The following is a 27246-nucleotide window of genomic DNA, read 5'->3' as shown; positions in this document are numbered from 1 at the left end:
TGACCCCCCCATAATTAGATTCTAACAACAGAAAATATATAAATTTACTCTAAGTTTCCATGTAGGAAAGCAAATTATTGGAGGATCATCTTAAATTTGTCCTGCCCCCCCCACCTCAACTACTGCAGGTGGTGGAGGGAATGGCAATGATGGGGGCAGTAATGGGAGGCAGAGGGGGAAGCAGTAGTGGGGGCCCTGTGGTAGGGCAGGTAGGCAGCTTGCCCCCTGCTACCTGTCCCCCCCCCCCCCCGCACTTATCCTCCATTGTGCCTGCCCGCCCTCCTGCAGTCTCAGGTTGCCCTAATTCCCCCTCCCCCACCTTCTCTACTCTCCATGCCACTTCGACCACCTGCAGCCTCAGGGCCCTACCCCCACTTCCTCCCATCTTCCCACCCTGAAGTCTCTCCCCCTCCTGCCTGCCTCCCTACCCTCTTTGATCTGAGCCAGCAGGCTCCATCCCAACCGCAGCCCATGGCACAGAGCATGGCTCCAGCCCCATAGCAGCAACACAGAGTCAGGACTGCTGACTCAGCTTGGCCTTGTTGCAACAGCAGTGGGGATCCAGCACTGCTGCAACAGGGCTGGGCTGGAATAGCAGTGCCAGCTCTGCAAGGCTGCTATGGGGCTGGGCTGGCGGAGCTGCAGCAGGGATGTAGCCTGCCTGTATGGAGCAAAGGTAAGGAGGAGTGCAGCAGAGGGAGAAAGAAAGGGAGAAGCAGCGTGGGGCAAGGAGGTAGAGCTGGGAGACTGGGGGTTGTGAAGGAGTGGCAGGGTGTGCTGAGGTGGTGGGGCATGGGCTGGAAGCAGTTTTGGCCTTGGCTCTAACCCCAGGGTGGGGCTGGAGCTGCAGCAGCTGCCTGCTCCTCTGTCCCTTCCCCCGCTGCCTTGTGCTTGATTGTAAGGTAAGGGGCTTTTTCCCCTTATGTTAAAAGGGGTAAAAAACCTCATCTTATAATCAAGTAAATATGCTATACAGGATGGGGAGATGGTATACAGTTAGGCTGCATTTGAACCTTATGGCTGAACTGGAAGAAAAATGAAAACTAAAGCTAAAACACCTGCTTATTTTCACATTTCATCCAAAAGTGAATTTCAGCCCTTTTAACAGTATCAAATATCTTTTACAATCCTTCTGGAATAACCAAATTCAGAATTTTTAGTATGTTCTGCAGAGTGCACAAAGTGTTCTTAAGATGCTGGACTTACTTTAGCAATTTTACTACCATGACTTTCTAGACTAACAAAAAATCCCCCAACTTTTACAGCTTGGAACAACATACAGCCTCTGTCCTTTGGAGTGCAAATTCTATTTGTTAACATTATGCTTCTCACTGCCATATGCCGGAGCACAAATCCAACATTTTTCTGTATCTAAAATGTAGTGAGACTTTCTTATGAACTTAACAGTCTACCTCTTCAATCAACTAGGAAAGACCTTTAGATTTTCCTTTGGATACCTGCCAATCATTTATATTTTATGATCCAACTCTTGAGAAAATTCTGAACTGGATAACAATGATCTAGCCATCTCATTCTTACAGAAGTATTATTCTGAACCTCTTTTCAATTCTGATAAATTAATCTGACCAATTACAGTAAACTTCACTGAAACAGTTTTCCAGAGCCAGCAGCTGGTCAAATTCAGCATGATCTAGTAAGTGTTATTTAAAAAGCCACCTCCCAGAGCTAACTCCTTGACAGAAGATACATGCGATACATTCAGCTTTCACCAGCACAGTGAATCAGGACTCTTATAAAACCACACTGGTTAACCAAAAGGAAGTGTCAATTTAAATATCATTTCAGAATAAAATTGTTCAAAGTTTGTGTTTTGAATCATCTTCTAAGAATTCCCAAGGTAAAGTTTTACAAATGCCAACACCAGCAATGGGTGGTTTCATATGCAATAATTATTCTGAGGAGCATATATCCTCTAATATAACAACAATAAATCAGTATCAAACCTTACATTTTTTACATTATTATTATTATTATATATAACATACAAGAAAGAGAAATCTGCATTAAAACCCCCGTTTTTAATACCTGCAACCATCCCAAAGTTTATTGATACCCTTCCACATTCCCCCAATGATCAGGACCAGAATGTTCTTTCTAAATATATTAAAAAATAAAAAATACATGTGAAACATGTCTAGAGGCTGTCACTTGAGACATAAATAGCACCCAGAACTCAAGACAAAAACTTCATGGGACTATCTCAAAACTGAGAATCCTTAAAAAAAAAAAAAAAAAAAAAATCAAGAATTCGGCTGCAACAATTAAACCATCAACCAAGTAAAATAAATAGGATTATTACTGACAACATACTCCACACACATCTACCTTCAAAGCAAAAGGTAAGCAAAACAACATAGCATTATTAATTGACGGGGGGATTTTCAATGGTTAGGCAACCAGTAGGAGTTGGGAACCACACTGCCATTTGGGCTTTTAAAAATGTCTCCACCCCACTACACAAATATGGGCTTGCAGCTGGATTGAACCTGACTATTAACAATTTTTCACAAGTGACAAAACAGGAAACCTGAATCGTGTGTGTAAGGCTGAAGGACAAGATGCAATTTTTCTTAAATTCTCCTTTCTAAAAGGATATTGTCTAACTCAATTCATTTGACTTAACATTTTACAGAACTTGCTAGCTTTAAACAATATAACTTCTGTACAAAATGGCCTGAAAATAGTTTAAAAGTTCCTATTAGACAGGTTATTCACAGAAGTAGCTTTTTGCTGTGTTAAACAGCATATTTTGCATTACTAAAGCCTAAAACAGCAATATCCTGCAGGAGTGGCTATCTTTATACAGTGCTGTGCATTTCAGGTAATAATAAAATAATTTAAAAAGAAACCGCCAGGCACATACATCAAGTGTATTTCACAAGTCAGAATGTCAAACTTTTTTTTTCTTCCGAAATTTATACAAAACAATTGCACATTAACAAATAATCTAGCCTCTGTCCAATGACAATTTGATTCATATGCATTTCCAATTTACATAATTTCACGACATCAATAACTTTGTATATTTAAATACTTATGTAAAAAAGGCCCCCAGAATAACCGTTTCTTATACAGCCAAGTTATCTTTCTATACATCCAAACTTTAAAAAGTTACAAACAAAACATTATACAGGATATATAAATCATGTTTAAAAACTTGAGGCTTCAAAAAGCATGGTTTCCCCAAAAGGATTCAGGAAAACCCACACACTTACAAGGTAGCAGAAAAAATGGGCAAAGAGAGAGACAGACACAAGTTTGCTGCCTTAACATTTTACTAATCCTGCCATCAAATCTTGTGATGCTATCAGACGTAACAGTTTAAGCTGCAGATGAGGAAGGGTGTTTGTGTGTGTTGGTCTCAAGGTGTTGAGACCAGTGATTCAAGTATTTCCTATTTGATCCAAGCTCACTGTCGCAAAGCTGTACTGGAAAAGATGAGTTAGTTTACACGTTTCTCATACATTCGGTCAATGTCTGCTTGGTAGTGTACTGTAAGCTCTTTGCGTTTTAGTTTGAAGGCATCTGTCACCAGACCAGTCTCAGGGGTCCAAGGATCAGGGCTCAAACGAATTTTTACTGGTATTTCAAATTTCTCCAGGTTAGCTGCAGTGATAAAAAATGACAAATAAAAAGAGATTTTCAAATGCTTATCATGCTTTGGGGGTTTTGGTAACTGAAATAAAGATGGAAAGGCAGGGACTGTACTCTCCCATGGAAAAACTCATAGTGAAATACTCCTTAAATGTTCTGAAGTTTGCCTAGGAAACTTCAGCACTGTCTACCAGTTAAGCCATGGAATTTGTGAGCGCTTATACTCCCCATTCATACAGCTTGTTGAAAATATGCCCCATGTGCTAGGCCTGTAATGCTTCTCCTTCACATACATACATGCAGAGATCAGGATGGCTCACTCAAAATGAACAGCCATTCCCATGTTCTGACACTTACACTCTGACAGTGATAAAGACAAGGGCCAGTACCCATGCACCAGATTTTCTGCTCTCCTTTCTATATATAGAAAGCTCAAGAACACATTGATTACTGTGGCATCTTCCCTTTCTATAATACCTATCGACACCAGCAGAGCACCACCCACATACTGCTTGTGTAAATGTCAGCAACCTCATATCAAAGGGAGAGAAGTTTGTTACAGTGGCCATGAATAGGCATTAAGTTCTATAAATGTTTCTGGGAGATGGGGAGCATGTACAGATGTTCAGCAGCCTGCAGCTCCTCCCTCTCCCCATACCTTCATGAAGCCAGGGTGATTCTGGTCTGACAAGACTTAGGGAGAAGTGGCTGCTTCACCCCTTCCAGTCCCCAGAGCGAGTAGAGCATCAAGAAAACCCTCCCCACACCTTCCCCAGACTGGGGACATCCAGTTTGGAGAATGGGAGAGAGGTACCCTGCCTCATCCATTCTGCTCCCATGTGCTGTCAGCACAGCCTACATATCAAGGGGAGTGATTCATTATAGAAAATTCTGTTTTATGAACAAACTGTACAAAATGAAACATCTTTTTCAAACTGATGTGTATTTTGTTTCAAATTCAAATGCTCCATCAGGCAAATACGAACTACTTAACTACTCACCTGCCCTAGCAGCCTCAGCTAGCACTTTCAGGACCTCTTTTTCTACTTCACGACTGTTACAGATCTCTTCCCAGGTTCCTTTAAATCCTTTTTTTCGCGCTAATTCTATAAGCTCCTTTTGATTTGGCACAACAAATACAATGACATAAGAATGGAAACTGAAAAACAGAACATCACAATGGTTATGGTCAATGTTCCCACTTGACTATTCATGCATTACTTAGTATCAGATGTGTAGAAATGCTTTAATCAATCTAGCAGATTAATGATCCCAACATACCTTACATTTTGTACAGTTACAGCACATCTAAAGTATTACATTCAACACTTTGAACTTGTAGGATTAAAAATATATTAAAATAGTTACTGAAAAACTGTGAAATATCAAAAATTGCTTCCATGACAGACTTTGCAATGGATCAGTTTTTCATTTTATTTAAATCTTTTACAAGTTTTTTAATTTTCCCCTCTCTTGACCCTCTCTTCTTTTTTCATTCTTTTCTTTCACAATGTACAATTAAATGATGGATGTCTTGAATTATCCACAATGCACCTTGTTTCCTTCTACTATCAATCTTTTTGAAAGTTTTGAGAACTTACATTAGGGTGGGAAAAATATGGCACATGGGCTGGATCTGCCCTGCCAACTGATTGGATTTGGCCTGCACGGGGACACCCACAAATTGACTGGATCCAGCCCACAGCTGCTTCTGCAGCACTCTGCATGGAGCCGAACCCCACGCAGGGCAGCCCGTGCTGTGCTCCAGCCAACGCCCACTGGCCCAGCCCTGGCCAACGCGCACAGCTTTCAGCAGGGCTGCTCCCAGTGTGACTTCTGCTCAGCTCCCTTCACCTCCAGCGGAAGCTCCTCTTCCTGCGATGGCGGTGCTGCTTCAGGCTGGGAGGAAGCTTCAGCCAGGCAGCTCCTGCCCCAGCATGTGGGGCTCCAGCTCCAACTCCGGGCTGCCTTCCACCCATTCCGCCCGCCCAGCGTGGGTGTCCATGTGGGTGGAAGACAGCCAGGAACGTCACCTGGGCAACTCCTGCCCCAGCACATGGGGCACAAGCTCCAGTTCCTGGCTGCCTTTTACCCGCTCAGCAGCCTGCACCAGCTGGGTGAAGTGGGTGGAAGACAGTCGAGAGCTCGGCCAAAGTCCTGTGTGCTGGGGCAGGAGCTGCTCAGCTGAAGCTTTCTCCCGGTCTGGAACAGCGCCAGAAGGAACCATGGCTGGAGTCAAGGGGAGCCAAACAGCAGCTGCACCAGGAACAGCCTGCCAGAAGCTGGGTATGCTGGAGATCAGCCCCATGCAGAGCAGATATGGGGGCAACCACGGACTGCACCACCTGGGTGACTTCTAATGCATGCACCTCCCCTACTCTCTCCTTCTTTCTCCTCTCACCACTGGCTGGCTCCTGGGACTGAACACTCAGGCAGCACCCCCCGCCCACACACAACGAACCCCACTCCTCACCCCCGAGACAGGGCAGGGGTGCCCCATGATTCTGGCCTCACCTGCCCATCTCGCTCCCAAACACTCCTCCCCGCCCACCCGTAGCCCCATCCCCAATAGGGAGTTTTGGTGAATTGTTGCGACGGAGGGTAGGAGGGGGGTGCTGACCCTGCCTGCAACAAGTATTCAAAACTTCCTATGTGGCCCCCAGGGCCCAAAGAATTGCCCACCTCTGACTTGTATGAATAAACTTGGGGGAAAAAAAATACATCATTCAGTAGCTTAAGGGAACAAAGAGAAGAGGGTGAAAACAAGAACATTTTTAGGCAGTTTAATTTTTAACATAAAACCTGACACATTAAAAAAAAAAGTTTTTACTTGGAATCTTTTGATTTAGAAAATCTACAAATGTTTGTTGAGATAATACAGAGCTGCTCAAATATTAACACATGAAGTATAAATATAGCACACATACCACAGGCACACTTCAAAACTTTCTGCAATGTTAAAATATTCCATGACCACATATATAAAACTCTTTTCAAATAGTAAAAAACCTTTATGTTAACAGAAATGTAGGCAACCACTATACCCCGAATATCAGAGAACTAAGATACAAAGACATAGAAATCCTAACTGTCTTACCTGCTTGCATATGCACAAATATTATCTACCAGTGGAAGGTTCTTCAAAGCAGCTTCAACTTTGCCAAGAGAGACATATTCTCCAGCCTGGAGTTTTACAAGATCTTTTTTACGATCTATTGATGAAGGTAAACATTAAATGTTATTTACAAAATGAAACATTACTGGCTTGATTCTATTCTGTGATTTTGACAGACGCATACAAAGGATATAATTATGTTTGGTTTTTAAAACAAGAAGACATACACCAGATAAATTTATGTCACATTCCTGATCTGTGCCATGCCAAATCTGCCAGCTTAACGGATTTCCCTTTTACCAAACATGGTCCATATTTAATTGCACAAAGCCTTTGCCCCTTGTAATGTGTGTTCATCTACTATACTTTTCATTTAAGGAGATCTTTTGGTCAGAAAGATAACTACAATGAATACTGTGACAAAACATAACTGAGAAAAGCAGCCCTGTGTTGAAATTTACAAGTTTCAAGTTGGCTGGTTTATATACATACACAGCTTTTTGTGCCATTTTATTTATTTTTGCAATTTAGATTTTAACTCCAACTGCCCATGGGCAATAACTCCCAAGGGTTTACCAAGACAGCCTAGGGATGCCCCCTTCACTGATCATTCTCTTGGGAAGCCAAGCTAGCCAACTTTCTTGCTAGGTATTATCCTGATGACTACTTTGCATTGGTCTAAACTGAGCTTAGAATATGGCCCATAAAATAAACCTAACAAAAAGTCTCTCTATATCAGTCATCTTCATTTTATTCTTAAATTGCTACCACAGTATCTCCAAGATTAATCAATACCCTGAACTGCCAACTAACAACAGTGTAGGTGATGTATACTTTATAAACCTAGGCTGTTTATTTAGATGCTTGAATATGGATTTAGGAACCCAACTTAAAAGCACCTATTTTTAAAATTTTGATCCGACTATATGCCTCTTCTGGTGTCTTTACTAAAATCAAAATAGCAGAAAGACAAAGAAACATACTTTATATTTACTGAAAGCATACTGCTAAATACACACAGGCTACATATACACGTTCAAATGATCTAGAACAATTCTCATGGGTTGGTTTTCCTGGTAGAAAAATTTACCTGGAGATGCCTGAACATACATTCAAATGCTGAGCCCCGAAGTGCACAGAGTCTGCAATGCTGACATTGCACAGTCAGAAGGCCTCTGTGCATACATCTCAGGCTGCTTTGCAGGTTCCCTCAGTCTGCCTGGAGACAGACTCACAGCAGCACACAGAGCAGCCCTAATTGGCTGACGCAGGGTCAGCATGCCTCACCCTAATGGTGTAATGTGTGGATTGTGAAAAGGGTGTGTTCTACTCCCTGCTTGGCTGGGGCAATGGTCCAGTGAGTGACAGACTGTCTCCCTGGGAAGAGAGAAACAAAGCACTCTGGGATGCTGAAGGATTGTGCTGTGGTTTCTCTCAAAAAAGAACATGTACAGACATTGGCTCTCCCAGGGGAAACCGTCCCAGGAGAGATTTAACTTTGATTGTTTCTGGGTTATTTTTCTCCTGGAGCAGCCACTTTTGACTTCCACAGCTAAATCACTATTAAGATTCTAAGGGTGCGTCAACTTGTTTATTAATGTGCTGTAGTTACTGTGTATTTAAATTTGGTACTTGCTTAATAAAATACTAGCTAAATGTGCAGCATCTACCGTTACTATGCAGTAGTGCTGGCGCAGTTTTTCAGTGACACTTACTGTGCAGTAGCCTAATACTACTGCGCAGTAGCATATTAGCACAGTTTTTGCCTGGCATGTTACTGTGCAGCGTTATTAGGCTACTGTGCATTAAGCATCTCATGTAGATGCGCCCCAAGAGAATGAAAGAAAGTACTCCGTGTTAAACTTTCACATTTCAAATTAAGTTTGCTGTGGTTGAGAAATTATCATATTCCTTTGATACATGCAAATTTGGACTCAAACCCTGCACCAATTTCTCCATTACTTGAGCATGTGGTTAACAAAAACACTACAAAATATTTTCTTTAACTATGTGTTTACCTAATCTGTTAATTTTGAAGTAATTAAACACATTCTCCAATAACTCACCAATGATTTTTAGACAGCCATCTGCATGAAACTCTCCAATGTCTCCTGTATGGAGCCACCTCTGCCCATCCTCATCCACAAAGAAATCTTTTTTGGTTCTTGCATCATTTTTGTAGTAGCCCATAGTCACATTTTGGCCTCCAATAAGAATTTCACCTCTAGGATATGGTTTATCAGTATTGTAATATCCACCTAAAAATACAGGCCATTATTTTTTTAAACATGATGTTAACTTAAGAAAATGAAGTTAAAAAAACTGGGCAATAAAGTTGTTCCAAAGGAAGAATATATCGTTGTATTAAAATGTTGTCCAGATGTGTACTATATATAGAATCATTTCAATAAATATATATAATTTATTTACCCAAATTAAAGATCTGCTATATAAAATCTAATTAGAAAATAATCTTTTGGTATACCATTTGAAACAAGTTTCAAAACAGTTTAACTGGAGCAAAAGTGGATCAAACCACTTGCAGCGTTCAGTTTAGACAGAGGTGTGAAAACAGTTCATTAATGGGAGAAATTCAGAGGTAAGTGGAGGACCAACTCACTGTCTATGCATCACATAAATACCATTTCAAGGGATTTAGTAATGCATAAATCTCTGATTAGTCCTAGTAGTAGTAGCTAATACTCCAAACTAGTGAAACAGGTCCACCATCCAAATTAGAAAAGGCTACAAAGATGATCAAAAGAAAGCTGAATACTTCTGAAGTCTAATTCAACTTATTTGATTCAGCCCGTTACAATCCATTTCCATTCTACTGGCCTTTTTTACAAAATTCCTACTACATTAATATGAAGTTCACTGCAATATTTCCTGACAAGGAGAAGAAGATGAAGAGACTGTGCATGCAATGTACGTTGACAGCCAATGACTACAATACTCTTAAGGTAGCAGACATAGAATCCTGTCTCTGCTTCCAGTTTGGTTACCTTAAAATAGATGAGAAGATGGGTATGTGCATATGCAAGTTAATGTCTACATACATGACATAGTAACATAAAGCTACAATGAGAGCTGTTTAAAATATCATAGTTATATTGATAATCAATGCTGTAAGTATTTATACTACAAGCATACAAGTAGTAAACCCTGCACACAGCTCAATCTTTCCCCTCCCCACCCACAACATACATTTTCAGGTTAAATTTAGTAACACCGTTTTTCTCCCTAAATACAAGTCATTAACTACAGACAGTTCTTGAACTGTTAGTGCCCTTAGAAAAATCTCACAGGAGACTCAAATCACCAAGAAAGGACCCGAATGTTTAAATACTCTAAAAATACTAAAATATAAAAGCACCCTCCGTACCAAAAAACAGTGTTGCCCAAGGCTCAGCGTATTCTCTTCAACCTACAATTCCATGTTAATACATATCAAAGCATATTTTAGTTCAAAAGAAACTGTTCACAGGTTTAAATAAAGATAGTCCCTTTTTAATGGCCAGATATGAACCGCAGTTTTGGATTCACACTTTATGTGGTATGTTGGGCCAAATCCTTGATCCCAACAGCTGTAACTTAAAATGTTAAAAATTTAATTTGTCCTGATTTTTGAGGGATGTGGGGAAGGGAAAAGCAGGTGATTGTATAGGAATCCACTAGGGGCGCACCAATAGAGATTTTTGGGGCCGATACCAATAGCTGATCTTAAAGGAGGCATACTGGCCGATACTGATCCGATTTCTGATACAGCTGCCTCCAGCTGGTAAGTCTGGTGTGGTGAAAGAGGAGGGGGGAAGGAAGGGGCGTGGGGTGGAAGATCAACAGCCCCTGCAGTAAGGAAGGGGGCAGAGGCAGGTGTTGTCAAGGTGGGGCGGGGAGGCTGGAGCCACAGCTTGTGGGGGACGGGGAGGGGAGGCAGCTCCTGCTGCTACTTCCCCCTCCCTCACTGCGGGGGACATTGATCTGCCCCCTCCCACACCCCCCTTCCCTCCCCTTTCACCACACCGGACTTAACATCTGGATGCAGTTCTCCATATTGCCGGCTCTGCTCCTCGCTGCCCAAGTGCTGTGTTGCAGCTGTGCACAGCACGGGCATTTATCAGACAAATTATCGGCCCCATCGGACCGATATTTGATACAGCCAGTTTTCTTTATATTGGTACCGATCCAATATCAGACCGATGCATCAGTGCACCTCTAGAATCCACTGACAATGTTTTATTTTGTTTCATTGGAAAATGCCAATTCATTGAATCCAAAATGTTTCACTATTTGTTTTAACCAACTTCCAGTGAAACACAGGCAAGGCTCCAACAGAACTCTGCATGGTTTCCTGCCAGCAGACCTTGTGGGCTATTCTCTAGCTTTGAGGCTCCAATGGACCTTCCAAATGGCCTGCCTCCAACACATTCATCCAGCAAACTAGTATTATTTAAACTCATTATTGGGATTCTTTCACTTTGAAAAGACAACAAAACGGTCATCCCAATTCCCTGATTTTGTTATACTATCCACCTCTTGAAGCAGACAGTAATAATTTTCTATAGCCAGCTTTTAAAATTAGTGTGTAATTCTAAAGACTTCCTGATGAATACATATTATGGGATTATCATCAGACCATCAAAGAACCAGTTGCAGCTCCCTAGTCCTGAAATGCCCAGTTCCAATGCCAGTTAAAAGTACAGGGCATAATTTTAATTTACAATGCAGAGCACGGAGTGACACTATACAGCCCAATAAATAAATACTAACTAAAGTTCTTGCACACACCAAAGTTGCATTATATAAACAGTCTTCTTACCTTCTTCCCAGTTCAACAGCTTAATTTCACAGCAAACCAAAGGTGCTCCCACTCTCCCTGTTGTATAGTCCCAAACTAAAATAATAATAATAAAAAAATCAATTAATCACATTGCAGAACCAAGAGCTTCAAAAGGCTGCTTGCCCAACTACTGGTTAAGGCAACAATTAGTAAAATTTAAGAATTTAGTGAGACAGGATTTTGAATCCTTCTTCTGAACTGCACCATTCTTTCTATTTTTATATTATAACGTAGCAGGATGGGATATCATAAAAGACAAAATGAAGAACAGTATTTGCTTTCTAACAGCACAGCTGTCAAAGTTCAACAACCACTTCCTACCAAAAGAAGGAATCAGCTGTCCAAGAACAGACATCTGTTATTCAGGTTTCCAATTCTGCACAGAAACAACAAAAATGCTTGTGAGAGATCAGTTCTTGGGCTGCAAAACTATTCTTTCCTTCTGTCTATCCACCCACCTACATACATACATACATACTAGAACAGGGAAGGGTGAAGACAGACTAACAGAAGAATCACCTCTTCTAACACTTCAAATCAATGGATATTTTATTATTTTCTTTTTTAGAATAGTTACTGATAATGCACTGCCCACAAGCATATTCTTACTTGCGGATGCCTCTCATGCCCTGAACCCTCAATTAAAGAGTTCTTGTCCTTCTAGGACATACTGGGTATGCTTTAACCCTACAACAAAGGGATAGAGAGACGTGAATGCTTCCCACAGATCCTCTATTGCATTTGACTGAAGGAGGGAAGAAAAGCAGGATTCAAATACATATATGGACAACACTTCTCAAAGAACTCCAGTTAAAGTAAAGTAAAGTAACTTCTTTTCTTCTTTGAATAATTGTCCATATACCTATTCTCACTTGTGGATGACTCCAAAGCAATGCCAAGATAATATGGAAAGACAGGCCTCAAAATTCTTTAAGTGAACAGCAACTGTAGGATCACCTTACCAAATACAGAACAAGTCCTGGAGGCTCCTGTGACAGTCTGGTGCTTGGTAAAAGGTACGTACTGGGCTCCAGATAGCAGCCCCACAAATGCCATTGGTGGGCCTGAATGCTGTATAGGGAGGCCGTGGAAGTAGCCTTGGTTCTGATAAAATAGGTCCATACCACAAATGATGGTTCTTCCTTGAGTTTCACAGTATAGATTGACACAGCCAAAAATCCAGTTAAACACTTTCTGATTTGAAATCACTTTGCCTTTAGACCTCTCAACTAGAAAGACAAACGGCCATAGAAAAGTGTAAGAATTTTTTGTCCTATTCAAAATAGCCTGCTAGAGCTCATCTAACACCTAGAATGGAGTAAGACCTCAACTGGGGAGATGTGAGGCTTCAGAAGGAAGACTTACAAATTAATTTGTTGCTCCAGAGAAAAACTCATAACCACCTTTCTGTCTAAGAACATTTTTAGACAGACATTTCAGGTGAGTCCCAAGGATACCTTATCAGGGTAAAGTGTGGTAGATAAAAGATTCACCATAAACACCTGGATATCCTCCACCTTCTTGCCAAAGTGAGCACCACCAGGATGGCTACCAACAAGAATAAGGTATAGAAAGAAACATGTTCTCATCAGATAAACCAGTGACTCTGTTAGCACTGCAAGGACCAAGGACCCTCATGCTTTGATGAGGTAGATTTTCTTTCTTTTCTTGTTAGCACTGATGGAAGCTGTGCAAAAATATTCCAGGAGACTGTTCAACAATGGTGGACCATTGCTTTTTACCTGAGAACGAGAGGGGGCTAAAAGGCCCAATGCCATAACAAATGTGCAGTCTCTTGAAATCAAGGACAGTGAACACCAAGAAGGAGAGAAGGAAAGGATCCCATAAGTGGAAGCCTTAAGAGGCGTATCCAGGGAAGCTTCAAGTCCAGAAGGAAGATCAGGTGCACATTCAAGAGTATAAGGAGAATGGAAGAGACCTTCTTCTAATTTATGGTAGATCGGGACTTGTCAGCTCTGTTCTTCTGCATCCTTGCATGGATCTGGCCCTATGCATCTAGCACATGAAGCTAATATCTATGAGGTCTGTAGTAAGCCTGTGGAGCCACCGACTCCCTGTGGCAGTCACTAGTGCTACAGTCAGTTCAACTAGGTCTTCTGGAGCCTCAAGTGTCACATTTATGAGACACATGGTCTCAAAACCTTCCTTGCTTTCTCTGGAATGCTACTAGCAAAGGCTGTCTGTCATTGGTGGAGGAGTGATAGATCTGAGGTTAATGACTTTCCAGACTTACTTCTGATTGATGATCTCCCTCTGAGGGTGAGGGGACCTGTTCAATATTGACTTCAACAGCACTGAAGATAACATGAGCTGGTGTGAAGATCTGTTATCAGACATCCAGTGTTGCACAGAGGATCTTGACCCTGAATCTGAGGCGAGATTAAGCAAGCCTTCTAGGAGTTTCAGCTTTTCCTCATGGTACCTGCAGTTCTGTATTTGAAAGTCCCACATACTGAACATAAGCTGAGACATACGAGTCTCTCTAAGGCAAAAAAAGACATCTATCACGTGATGACCAAACAAGAATCAGGGCACTGAACAAGGGATATGGATACAATCCCAGACAGTGCTGAGAAATCCAAAGCAAAGATGTAAGAGCAAGTTATTCTTGCTACCTTCTCAGGCTCCAAAAGGAAGGACAGGGATCCAAACAAGGACAAAGACTCTAAAATGGCAGGACCTAGTGGCACTGTTAGTATTATTTGCAGATGTGACAGCTGACAGATCAGAGTTTGCAAGCTTGAGGAAAAATTTCAGCTTTTCTCTCTCAGATGGCTAAGTGGAATAAAAACGGAATAAAGAAAAAAACCTATGATTTTAGAGAAGGTCTCTAAAAAGTTGGACGTCTCGTTTATCTGGTAGGCCTCAGCTGCTCAGAATCTCAAATGTGTTCAGAGGCTGAGAGGAATAGAATTATGCACTTCCCTGGGCAAAGGGCATGAGGGAAGACAGGACCAGAATATATCTTGTGGCTACTACTGGGGCAGGGGTGGACAAAATATAGCCTGCAGGCTGGATCTGGCCCACTAAAGGATTTTATCTGGCCCATGGTGGGTCCCTGGGCTCTGTCTAGCCCAGGCATGGGGGGCAGCCCAGGTCATGGTGTATGTGGCTGGGCCGGCCACCCCCAGGCGTGTGGCAGGGATGTGGCGTTGGTTGGACTCCACTTCCTGGCAGCCCCTACAACGGCAGCTCCTTCTGGCCGCAACCACTAGCATCTCCACTGCTGCCAGACCTGGCCCCGCTGTCCGGGCACCACAGCCATGGGTGCTAGATAGGGAGGAAGTGTGGGTAGGCAGGGTCTCCATGGAGACTGCCCCAGGACCGCTGCAGGCATAGCATGCTCAGTCAGGCAGATCGGGTGGGCAGGGAGTGGTGTTTGGAAGTAGGACGGGTGGGCAGGGGCCAGGTCCAGGACCACAGGGCTGCAACCTTGTGGGGCCAGGGCCTGGGGCACAGCCATGATCTGCTCTCCATATGCCCCTGTCTGTGGAACAATATCTGTCACAGGAACATATGGGGAGTGGATCACAACTCTGTCCTGAGCCCTGGCCCCCAGCTGCACACTGTCACCGCCACACGATCCCAGACCTGGCCTCTGCCCACCCGTCCCGCTCCCAGATGCTGCTCCCCACCTGCCTGTGGCCCCATCCCATCCACCTGGCCGAGCATGCCCTGCCTGCAGCGGTCCTGGCTGGTCTCCATGGAGACTGCCCATCCACCCACTCCATCTACCACCCCCCTGGGATAGGTCCTGAGCAGACAAGCCCAGGGCCAGATAGGATCAAATGCCTCCCCACCCACACAACCCCAGTTCAGCACCTCCCCAGACTGCAACAGCACAAAATTCCTAAAGTGACCCACCAGCCAAAAGAATTCCCCACCCTTGTGCTAGGGGTAAAAGTCTCCAATTAAGGGGTCAGATTAAAAACACCCATAAGCCAGAAATAAGGCAACTGTATATGTGGATGATTATTCCAAGGAGAACCTGATGTTTTGCAATTCTATATACCAAAAAGGACATGCAACTCCATCTTCTGCCTAATGACAGATGTCAAATTCGATGTCTCCTGAATATAATAAGGATACAAGAGGTATCCCTCTACTAAAATCAAAGTGAGTTTTTGTTTATGCTTCAAAATAAAAGGAGAAGAATATGCTGTCCACTGTTCAAATACATCTTAATTTTTCACTGGCAAAAATAAAAAGTTGGCTATATAAAATTAAAACTTAGCATAATTTATACTATTCCTAGATACCACACGGTGTTTTGACAAATGTATATATAATAGTTAATGTCTGATATACTTACTTTTCTACCACTTTTACTGTGTGAATTTAGATGCATTTTTAGGTGACCACATTTTTCTAAAATGAGCTGCCTCAAGTTACCTATGCAGACTTTAAGAATGTATCTAAAGAAGTTGCCTGATACTTAAGTGTTAAGTACCAAGAAGCTACAACTGATTAATTATGACATTTATAGAATATGAATAAATGTGCACTGATTCAGTTGAATATCCAGTGGTATGCTCTAACATTCTTATATATAATATCTTACGATATTATCCACGTGACTTTGGGGAACCCTGGTTCAAATTAATTCACTATACATCTCTGACAACATCCCTCAGGCTTTGCTCACTAGTCTGTCTCCCTCAGGGAAGAGTTCCAACATTTCATAATTGTAAGTGGCTGAAAACAGCAGCATTTTTAAAAAAACAGTATTCTGACATGATTTTTTCTGTCTTTGCTCTAAAATGCAAAATCCCCCGAGTCTCAAGGTAGACAATATTTGGCCTTGGGCCACTGACAAATCTAAGGTTATATATAATCTTATGACCCTGCAAGTCTAAAACTAGAAATACTGGAACATTTTGGAAAAGGGAAACATTCCAAAGGATCCAGTTAAAATATATGAATTACACTTTAAAATTATGGTAGTTTTATTCTGGAAATACTATTTTAGATTTTTATTTTTTTTTATTTTTATTGTTAGAGAATTTCCCTGTTTTTCCTAGGTCACTTCAATTTAAAAAAAAAAAAAATAAAATGCTCATTAACTACCTTAAAAACTTGCATTTCACACAAATGGTGAGTCAATTCATAGAAACTTATTTCAGGTATTAGCTTTTTTGAGGGGAAGAAAAAGCACAGCACAGCACACTGAGCATTACATTGGATACTCTTACAAATAGCAAAGAAATGTATTATTAGCAGGGTTCTGGGTTTGCAATTTCCCATGGAAAAAGAGAGTAAACTGTGGATTTTGCCTTTTACCAAAGGCAAACTTGGATTTCTCATTTTACTAAAGAAACCCATGGATTTTGCTATTTTGCAATGAGCAGCGGCAAGGAATCCCCGTGTGGCCCTGCTGTCCCCAGCCATGTTGGGTGACACCTGCTGGGCTGGGGAGGCCCTAGGGGAGGGAAGCAGGGCAGAAGCTCGAGCCTGCAGCCTGCACTTGCCCCAGGTACAGATCTGGGGGGCGCGGGTCCCACCTGCCCCCCGGGAGTACGCATGGCAGCGGGGAGTTGGCCCTTCCTTTCCCCTGGATGAGCTACCCGTGAACCCCTCCTGCTCCCTGCTGGGGCCCTGTAGCTGCATATTGCAACCCTGGGCCCCAAGCCCCACCTGGCTGGGCAGCAGTCTCAGCCTGTGCCTGCCCCGGGTACAGATCTGCAGGGCATGGGTCCTCCTTGCCCCCTGGGAGCACATGCAGCAACGGGGAGTTGCCCTGCCCAAATCCACAGCAGGGGGGAGTGGGGGCAAAGGGCTGCAGACCCAGGTCTATAGCCCTGGCAGCTTGGGGCCTCCTCCAGCAGGGTTGGGGGAACAGGGGCTGTGGGTGGGGAGTGAAGGGCACTAACAGGGCCAGGGGGGTTGTGGGGGGTGCCTTTAATTTTAATCATGGATTTTGGGTTTTGGAGCAAATAATTTGTGATTTTTTAGCAGAGAATTTGTTTGTTTGTTTTTTTATCAGGGAAAACCAGGATCCCTGATTGTTAGTTAGTATTTACTGTTACTCAGGTTTATTTAAAGCAGGGGTGTCAAACTCATCTGGCCCTCTGAGCCAGAACTGTGGTGCAGGACTAGTTCAGAGGCCAGATTAATGGTATGGGACCAGCACCACAGGCTGGATCAGGCCCACAGATACTCCCCACTTCCCCCATGCCAGATCCGGTAGATGTGGTACCCACTGTAGCTGGTCTGGGACCCATCGAGAAGAGGCCCGGCATCCTCGGTGCTTGGCTGCAGCCACAGGAACAAGCCATGGTGAGGGGCTTCTTCCCCCTCCAGCAGCTCCCTTCTCTCCTGGGAGTTCAGCAGCCAAGCTGGCGAGAGCCATGGCAATGGAGCTCCAGCATCACCAGGGTCTTTCTGTGGCAACAGCCAAGCACCTGGACAAGAGCTGCAGCATTGGCACTTCAGCAGCACTGCAAGAAGTCTGACACCATGGCTTGTCTATTTGGTGGCAGCCAAGTGCTTGGGCAAGAGCCGTGTTGCTTAAACCTCCAGCAGCACTGCAGGAAGAGGCCTGGTAGCATGGGCATTTGGTTACCACTGCAGGAACAAGCCATGATGCTGGGGTTCTTCCTGTGGGGCTGCTGGGGCTCTAGAATCCTGGGTCTCACCCAGGCACTAGCTGCCACTGCAGGAAGGCTGGCTAATTGGGACAAAAGTTTGTGAACTAGATAACCTGGCTCTGGGGGCCATATGTTTGAAACCTCTGCTCTAAAGCATCTTACTTGCACACAGTTCAGCTTTCCCTAGCCAAGTCAATAAGGCTGACTTGATTCAAGTCTTAGAAATTGCGTTCATCACATTATATTTCAAAAAATTTGTGACTACATATACACAGCAATGTTCATTTACATATTCTACCTCTACACAAAACAAAATCACTGCTGGAGAATATACAAACAGAGACCACAGTTTTCGATGAGCAAGGTGAGTACTGACCATCAGTGATCGTTCCAGCCCCAGAAGATTCAGTTAGGCCATATCCCTGTCCCACAGGACAGCAGAAACATATGTTCATAAATCGCTGAGTTACTGCAGAGAGTGGAGCTCCTCCACACAGAAGGATGCGAATTCTGCCACCTAGCAGCATTTGTACCTTCCGAAAGATAAGGCTAAAAAGACAAAAAGAAGACAAAAGGAAATTTTTATTGTTTGGGATGGGAAAACCCCCCCTAAAGCTTACACCAACTTCAAATGTCTTTCTTAATTTGTGCAACGTAACGTAATTTTAGTTCCATGAAACAGCATGCTAAATTTTAAGTTTTTTGACAAAAATTCACATGAAAAGTTTTTAGCTTTTATTTTCATATATTACTTGGCAGGATGATGAAAACGGTCTTAGGTATGTATTATTGAAACTGTAAAGCCCTATAATCTGTTTCCTTATTGAATGTTATCAAATAACTGGATAAATTTACTGAGGACTAAACCACATACCTAGTTAGCAAAATCTGTATTCATTAGGGGTGCACCAATAAAGATTTTTGGGCTGATACCAATGGCTGATTATTCATGAGCCATATCGGCCACTACCCGATTGCTGACAAGCAGCCCTGCAGCTTGAAGAGCAGCGTCTGACTGGTAAGTCTGTTGGGGGGGAATGGGCAGAGGGGGGAAAGAAGGGAAAGAAGGAAAGGGGTGGGGAGGAGAAAGGGGAAGGAAAGGGTGTGAGGGGGGCAGATTGAGGCCACCATGGTGAGGAAAGGAGTGGGGCTGGGACTAGGGAAGGCACTGCCCAGCTGGGGCAGTGCACGGGACGAAGCCATGAGCAGCTTACCCAAGCAGGGTTACAGGGGGGAGGCTGCTCCTGCTGCTGCAAACCCCCCTGGGGGAGGCATGGGGGGGCATGTGCCCGCCCCCGACCCGAACACGGGGTGAAACCAGGCTGCCAGTGCGGTGCCAGGTTTTTACCCGGGGGGAGGGGGGGTCGAGGGTGTTGCCCGGGGGGGGGGGGGGGGAGCTGGGCTGGGGCTGTGCTCAGGGCAGGGGCTACAGAGTGGACTAAAACCATGCCAGACTTCACTGTAGCCCCCTCCAAACCCCCTCCTCCCAGCACTGCCGCCACTCACCCCACAAGCAGCCCTGACACCGCTCCACGAGGAACAGCCCAACACTGCCTCGGCCCCAGCCTGCAGCAGCATCCCACAATCATCCCACGCATAGATCTGGGGGGCACATGCCCCCTTCATACCTCCCCCGGAGGTGCATGCAGCAGCAAGAACAGCCTCACTTCCCCCCCCACCCTCCTGTGGCCCCTGGATGAGTCACTCACATCTCTGTCCCGCACCTCACTGTGCCCTGACTGGGAAGAGCCTGCCCCAGCCCCATTCCCTCCCTCACTGCAGGAGCCTCTATCTGTACCCCCCCACTCCCCTCCACCCCTCCCCCAAAGACTTACCAACCAGACGCTGCTCTCCAAGCTGCCAGGCTGGCCTGCATGCATGCTGTGACTGCTCACATCTGGGACATTATCGATCACATCAACCAAAAGAAGCCAATTGCCAATAATGTCAACATCAGGATCAGCTCTCCTCATCCAATGCAACTACCATTTTGATGAGTATTTAAAAAAATATATGAATAAAAACAGAATGGAAAAATGTACCTGTCACAGAGTGGTGTAGTGCAGCCTTTTGAAATCTGGTCCATTTTATAATTGTAAGCCAATATAAATAGATTCCGCTGGAAACTGGACATTTCATTCACTTTATTCATGACATTTTTGTAGATCCGATCCATAATTTCCTAATTACAGAAAAAAGATTAAATATGACTACGTTAATATCAATACTAAAATGAATTGCACCAAAAACCTATGCTCTAGAAATGCTAGTACAATTTCAAGCAACAAAATCATTGTCGTTTTTCCCTCTTCAATTGGTTACCTGGAGCAGAATCTCTCAGGCAGGTCAAGGAGTAAAATTTGAACAGAACACTATGCAATTCTGACCTACCTACTGATAATTAATGTTGTTGCTGACTGCAGCTAAAGTGTATTGGAGTCTATGCATCTCCTAACCAGTTTCTCATGTTCTGTTGGCAAATGTGATGTGGAAGCCAGTGTATCAGCTAGCTATCTCAGTATTTTCAAGTGCAATAGACAAGATTGTTTCTGCTTCTTATTTTAGGGGATAAATCCCTATACCCTTCTTGCCATGCCTTCATTACTAGTAGAAAGGGACTACAAAGGGACAGTGCCCTAGATTTAAGGTTAAATGGCAAGATATAGATTAAATAAGACTGTTATAAAGTTTTAATATACAAAGAGTATGGTGACTAAAGTATTTTATTTTAATAGGCTATTGAGATACCATGCAGTGCAAACTAACTTACTGCAAAAAACAATGTATTTTATAAATAACATATACTTTTCAAAGTATGCACATCTTCCCTTTCCTTCCTCCCCTTAAGCCTACAAATGTATGGAAATTTATCCCCAGGCCTATTTTCCACAATCTTTTTATGAAAAGTTGGCAGACTCATTGTCAGGCACAATTCTTTTTAGAAGACAAGAGAATTAATTTTTCATGCTATTTACATTTTTAAAATTTTAAAATTTTAAATTTGCTTAAAATGTGCATGTTGTTGGACAAATGCACTAAAATCTAGCCTACAGATCATATTTAAATACATGCATGTAAATGACATCTAGGTTACCTACTATATGCAGTAAAGAGTGACATAAGCTGAAATATCAGGAGATAAATTAAGTTTTTTCAACTTTTTTATACACATTTTCAAACTGTGTTGTCATCTGAAACGCATGAATGCTTTCAAATTGTAAGACAAACTCATAATCCTGGATGACTTCAATATCCATATCGGGTCACACCTTATAACCTGACAAACTGGTGAAAATGGAAAAGTAAAGGGCAACAGCAACAGTCTGTTACTCCAAAAGGGAGCACACCAGTTTTGTAATTATGAAGACTATATTTTAGCTCCCCATAAAACACTTCCTGGAATCACCCGTCCCAAATATTGACATTTGACTGCAACATTACCAGGCAAAGAATTATCCATGATGTCAAGATTACCAAGCCCATGAAAGCACCATCATCTCATCTGTGCAAATTTCAACATACATGTCAAACCACCTACAAATCCCCAGAACAAAATGCCTTTGAAGAAGCTATATGTGACCAGATCCAAGGTTTATCCTTTAAACAGGAGCCACACAAAATGGCAGCTATCAGCTGAATACAACCTCTGGCATCACTGAAGCTAACTGAACATGCTTCAAGAAACTGAGCTGAATGCTGTTACTACAACTTTGATTGTCATTGAAGCCAACTGGAAATCCTAGAAGGAGTCTACCTAACATTGCTGTTTTGAACCCTTGGGGTTCAACAGTCCTAAAACATCAAAACAGGTCAAGGAGAACATAAGAGAGACTGCTTGGTGAGATATATCACCAATCAGCTTGGGTGACTGTTAAAATACCAATATTAAAAAAAACTGCTTTTAACAACATGCATAATGTTCTTCAATCTAAACTGAGATCCAAGTGAAACAAGAAAACTAATGAGCTTGCCACACTTTAACTGAAATGACATGGAAAAGTTGTATGTTGTTCTTAAAATAGGGTATGGGCCTCTTCCAGGACTTCCAATCCTCTTATGAATTCAGATGGAAACACCCTTCTGAAAGAAAAGAAATAAATTATGGAAAGATGGCCTAACCATTTTGAAAGCCTGTTCCAAAAGGAATCCAGAATCAGTAATGAGGCTATCGATGAAATACTTCAGTGTGCTGTTAATGGAATTCTTTCTACACAGCTTAATGTCTCAGAAACCAAAAAAGATGATCAAAAGACCTAACCTGATGCCATTCTGGGTGAAATGTACACACCTGTCAGAGACTATTTAATCCAGTGTATCAAAGATCTCTTTTCTGTCAACACGGCATTAAGAAGTGACCCTCCCAGAATATACAGAAATTTATTTTGTCCACACACACACACACACACACTCAAATAATTTAATATGCAACAATCATTAGGAAACCTCCTTATTAGAGATTCCTTTCCAGATTTTTCCAAGAAAGATGCTTAACCACTTTAACTTGCCATGTCGCTGAGAAATTACTGCCTGAAGGCTAGGGCATTTCTAAAGAAAAGGAACCTCAGACCTACTTGCTGCACAGCAAATATAAAAGAAATGCACAGAGCAGAATATTGTGTCCTTATTGCTTTACACAAGTCTTTTTTCACTATCAGCAGAAGGCATACTGACATTTCTACGATTTGCTGCCCTGACCAATTTACAGATTTACTAATTTCACTGCAAAGGTAAGACAATTTCTTCAATGCAAGAGAAGGCTGTATTCCTGCACCAATACTATTCAACGCATCATTTGCTACCATATTGTTCCTTGCTTATATGATTTCAATAAAGGTATTCAAATTATAATCAAAACTGTTTAAACCCAGACAGCTCCAAGTGAAAAACATGCTCTAGGAACATGTTCAGGAACTTCTATTTGTTAATGACTTGGACCTCATACCCATTACTAGGAAGATATGCAAGTCATCATGGACTGCTCTGCTCTCATACATTCACATTTTGCACTATTAGTTTTAAAAAGAGTGAGGTAATAAACCAGTCTATTCTTAAAAGCCAGTCACCTCACTGGATGACAGAGGCACTAAGTTGTACATTAATTCAGTACCGAGTTGCTCTCATATAAAATTCAGTTTCCAAAAAAAATTCTAAAGGCGGCAGAGTCTTCAAAATTATGGATTAGTGGATGCATAACGTTGTAGATAAAATGGAAAGTCTAAAAGATAGCCCTAACCTCTTTAGTCTTGTGAAAACTGCATAAACCATAGCTATTAAAAATCCATTTGACTGCAATTTAAATGGTTTAAGAATAATAAAGAAAACAAAAAGACAATATAGTCTCCTAAGCTCCTTACTGATCATATATGCTAAATTATAAGTATTATGATTATGGAGATACAACAAGGACAGTCTTCTTATGTTGTTAGGATGTCTGATAATCAATCACCCCTCCAAAAATAACCAACCCTTTTATGGACAACTGTGCTCTGGTAGCCATGTCTATATCCAGCATTTAAAAGATGAAAGGGTTGTTTAAACACAACCTTGAGTCAACGATGCTCGTGGGAACAACAAACCCACACGTGCAAGACATGATACACAATGATCCAAGATGGTGCATTTGCTTTGAGAATTAACATATCAGGATGCAGAACACAAGCATCTACAACAAAAACAAACATCAGGGTCAGCTCTCCTCATCCAATGCACCTACCATTCTCAGTCCATTCTGCAACCATGTTTTAGACAAAACTGGAATTATCAGCCACCATTTGAACAATGAAATACCTTTAAAAGGTATTCGACTTACTGGTACAGCTGCCATCAGGGTTGGTCTGAGCACAGTAATATCTCCTTTACTTCCTTTCTTTATTTTTGAGGACTAAAAGAGAAAAATAGGAGGTTATGCACAAAATTTTATCATGCAAAAAGAAATACAATAGTTCACCTAAACTTAAAGAGTTTAGATAGCTTTCACTTTAGAAGCTGAAAATCAGACCAGTATTGTTTTCTGGTATATAATATACTGATTCATACTTTGAAAATAAGAAGTTTCCACCATTGCTTTCCTATAATATTTTGAAACAAATTAAGAGTGCTAAAAAAACTCCTTGTCTGACATACATAAGCCACGTACCTGATCAGCTAATGTCTGAGGTGATGAGTAGCCAATACGGCATCCATGTGATAAACAGACAAGTTCAGCACTTAACTCCAGCACATGGGCAAGAGGCAAATAGCCAATATAGACATCTTTTTCCCTGAAAATAATTTTAAAAGACACAATCGCACTGTAAAACTATTTAGCATTTTCAGGAGAACCATCAATCTTAATATAAACGAAACATCCTAGGGAACTAGAAGGGGTGAAAGAACGTCTGTATCTAAGAACTAGTTTCATGTTATTGAGCACAAGGGTTTGTTTCAGAATTTGTGAAATGTCTGCTTTAAATTTGGGACAGATAAGCAAAGCACGTTATTTGCCTTACTTAACAGGGAACAAAAAATTCTAGAATGATCACCTATAACTGAAGTGATAAAGAAATCTCAATGGGCACAATTCAATACAAGTCAAGTATAACCGCAGCAAAGGACTAGAAAGGGGAGTGGCCTATGATGAGTTTTAAGCCCTCTTTGTCATGCTGGTACTGGACTTCTCCAAGACCTTTAGCATTCCCAGGCATAATGAGGAACTCACAGCGCTTTATGGAATCTAGGCAGCATTGGGTACTACAGCTCTGTTCTTATATATATCCTCAATCTCTTGGCTATTTTTTTCAGATTTTTAAAAGATTCAAAATATTGCCAATAAATGCTTTAGCTTTTCTCCCAGTAAGAGGTCATGCCCCTAGCTTGAAGTAGGCAAGCAAATTAATAGCACTCCCTTTGAAAAAATCTGAAGAAAATGGTCCAGTGCCTGCTCACAAATGAAAATTGCTCCTCTAGCACAATGCAAGTCTCTACTATAACAGTAAAGCTCATCTGTGAGAGGTGACACTTTCTCCAGGGCCAACCTGAGACTGGAAGGAGTTCCCAGAAGAACAAAGGACCAAAATTGTATCTATTTTGTTCCATGTAGAAGGTACATGGTAGTGCATGCTTTGACCTTGCCTTCTCTAATAAACCTTATCAAAACAAGACATTCCACTGCACGTATTTTCCTCTATAAAAGGACAGTGTGAGGGAAAAACAGAACAAAAACATTAATCACATCACTTTAAGCACTTCTGGCAAGCACTCTAATATATCAGAAAGGCGAGTGTGATAAAAAATGTGATTTAAGAATCCATATGAAACAGCTAACATGTTCAATAACAACTAATCTAGAACAGCAGTTCTCAACCTTTTTAGACTGAAGGCCCCCCTCAGAAAATGGCAGCTCTTAGTTTTCACTAATTTTTTGTGGGAAAAAAATTATGTTGGAAAGAACTCAGTCTACCATAGGTTAAAATATTTTAGCACTGTGAATTCCTAGCTGAAAAGTATTAACAAAATAAGCCAAGAGTTAACAGTGCTTACATCGTATGGTACCCTGGTTGAGAATCACTGATCTAGAACTTCATGTAATTACAACATGTCCTTATGAAAATTGTCTTGGGTTTGGTTACTGATACATACCCCAAGTGTGGAATCCTTTCTGCCATCCCAGTTATACCAGAAATAAGATTGCAATGAGAAATCATAACTCCTTTTGGAACTCCTGTAGATCCACTTGTGTACATGATTACTGCAATATCTGAAGGTACAGGCCTGGCCTGCTGCTTGTTTACTGTAATTTTTATTTTAAAAAAATACACAAAAATGTGTAGAAAGCATATAGAACTTTGACATCTTAAATACTAATATATATATATATATATATAACATTCCTTATTCTGACAGACAGCTAGACATTACTATTTTGTGACTTTTTACATTCACCGGGCCAGCTTGTGGCCAATTCTGTATGCCTTCACAAGTAGTAAGATGAAAGTTACCCCCAAAATTGTTTACTCCAGGTGCACATGCTATATAGCTGTACCAAGGGAAGAGAAAGCCTCTTGTGAAGCTTCTACATACCCTGCACACATATGGATGGAAGGGTATGTGGTGAGGGGAGAACAGACAGAGCTCTGGCTCCATTCACAAAGGCACATATGATTTCACAGAAATAGCAGTGACCCAGTGTATATCCCCACCAAAAAAAAAAAAAAAAAAGTTCTGCAAGAAGCTGAGAACATGACTGAGCCAATTTGCTTCCTGTATGCTCCTGGGCCAGAAGAAGGACTCTGTTCACTGGACTTTTACACAACCCTCTGGTTGAGCTCAACTAAAATCCTTAAACCACACTATGCTCTTATGCAACATCCTCTGTGAAACTGGGTGTTATTTATTTAAAATGAAAATCTCCACAGAATTCTGGGAATTTAGGCTCCAGTTCTGAACACATTTACTTGTCCTTTATGCCTATGAGTAGTCCCACTGACTAAGAGCAAATTCATCCAGCCCCACAGGCCAGATGAGGGAAATGGGGGTGCCACAGATCTCCCCACACACTGGAGCCAGTATGCAGGGCCATCCATTATGGGCAGCTCCTGCAGCATGCACTGGCACCAGTCTGGAGTGTGCACTACATGCAGTGCCCTCCTCCCCCCCACCCCAAGACTGGCCCTGAGCACTGGCTTCAGTATATGCCAGGGCCAATCTAGTCATGAAGCCAGCATACAATGTCAGTGCAGTGTAGTCATCAAATGCAATTTGTGCCAGACCAACTTGTGTACCATATACAACATGTGAGGCCAGGCCCAGCATGCGACACAAGCAGCACAAAGGGTGGGTCTGAGACCAACCCACCGGCCATATCTTTGACATGCCTAAATAAGATTAGTCACATGCATGAAGTTAAACACATCCATAAATGCAAGATAGTGGCTTTCATTTGCATTGTTTATAAAGTTAAACATGTTGTGCAGATGAAATTTACCTTTCATTTATTCTTTTTGACCTTGAACATAAAAGTTTTATATCACAGGGAGAGCTACTAGTGCAATACCTATAGAGGAGGCTGACTAACCCATTCCATTATAAGG

At 42.1% G+C, this 27246-nt stretch overlaps 1 protein-coding gene across 1 annotated transcript; it reads right to left on the bottom strand.

The window, feature by feature from the left end:
* Window positions 1-242: 242 nt before the first annotated feature.
* On the bottom strand, window positions 243-25946 carry LOC102380144 (long-chain-fatty-acid--CoA ligase 3-like; the record flags this gene model as incomplete). The annotated part of the gene is made up of 10 exons (XM_006038526.3): window positions 243-3627; window positions 4617-4774; window positions 6713-6827; window positions 8797-8988; window positions 11550-11624; window positions 18555-18727; window positions 20221-20360; window positions 23988-24059; window positions 24315-24438; window positions 25796-25946. Coding segments are annotated over 10 exons (1364 nt in total), but the record flags the coding sequence as incomplete, so codon positions are not given.
* Window positions 25947-27246: the final 1300 nt, after the last annotated feature.

The sequence above is a fragment of the Alligator sinensis genome, unplaced genomic scaffold, assembly GCF_000455745.1.
Source record: "Alligator sinensis unplaced genomic scaffold, ASM45574v1 scaffold1013_1, whole genome shotgun sequence".
NCBI classification, from domain to species: Eukaryota; Metazoa; Chordata; order Crocodylia; family Alligatoridae; genus Alligator; species Alligator sinensis.
Note: the sequence above shows the minus strand (reverse complement) of the source record. Positions and strands in the feature narration are given on the sequence as shown.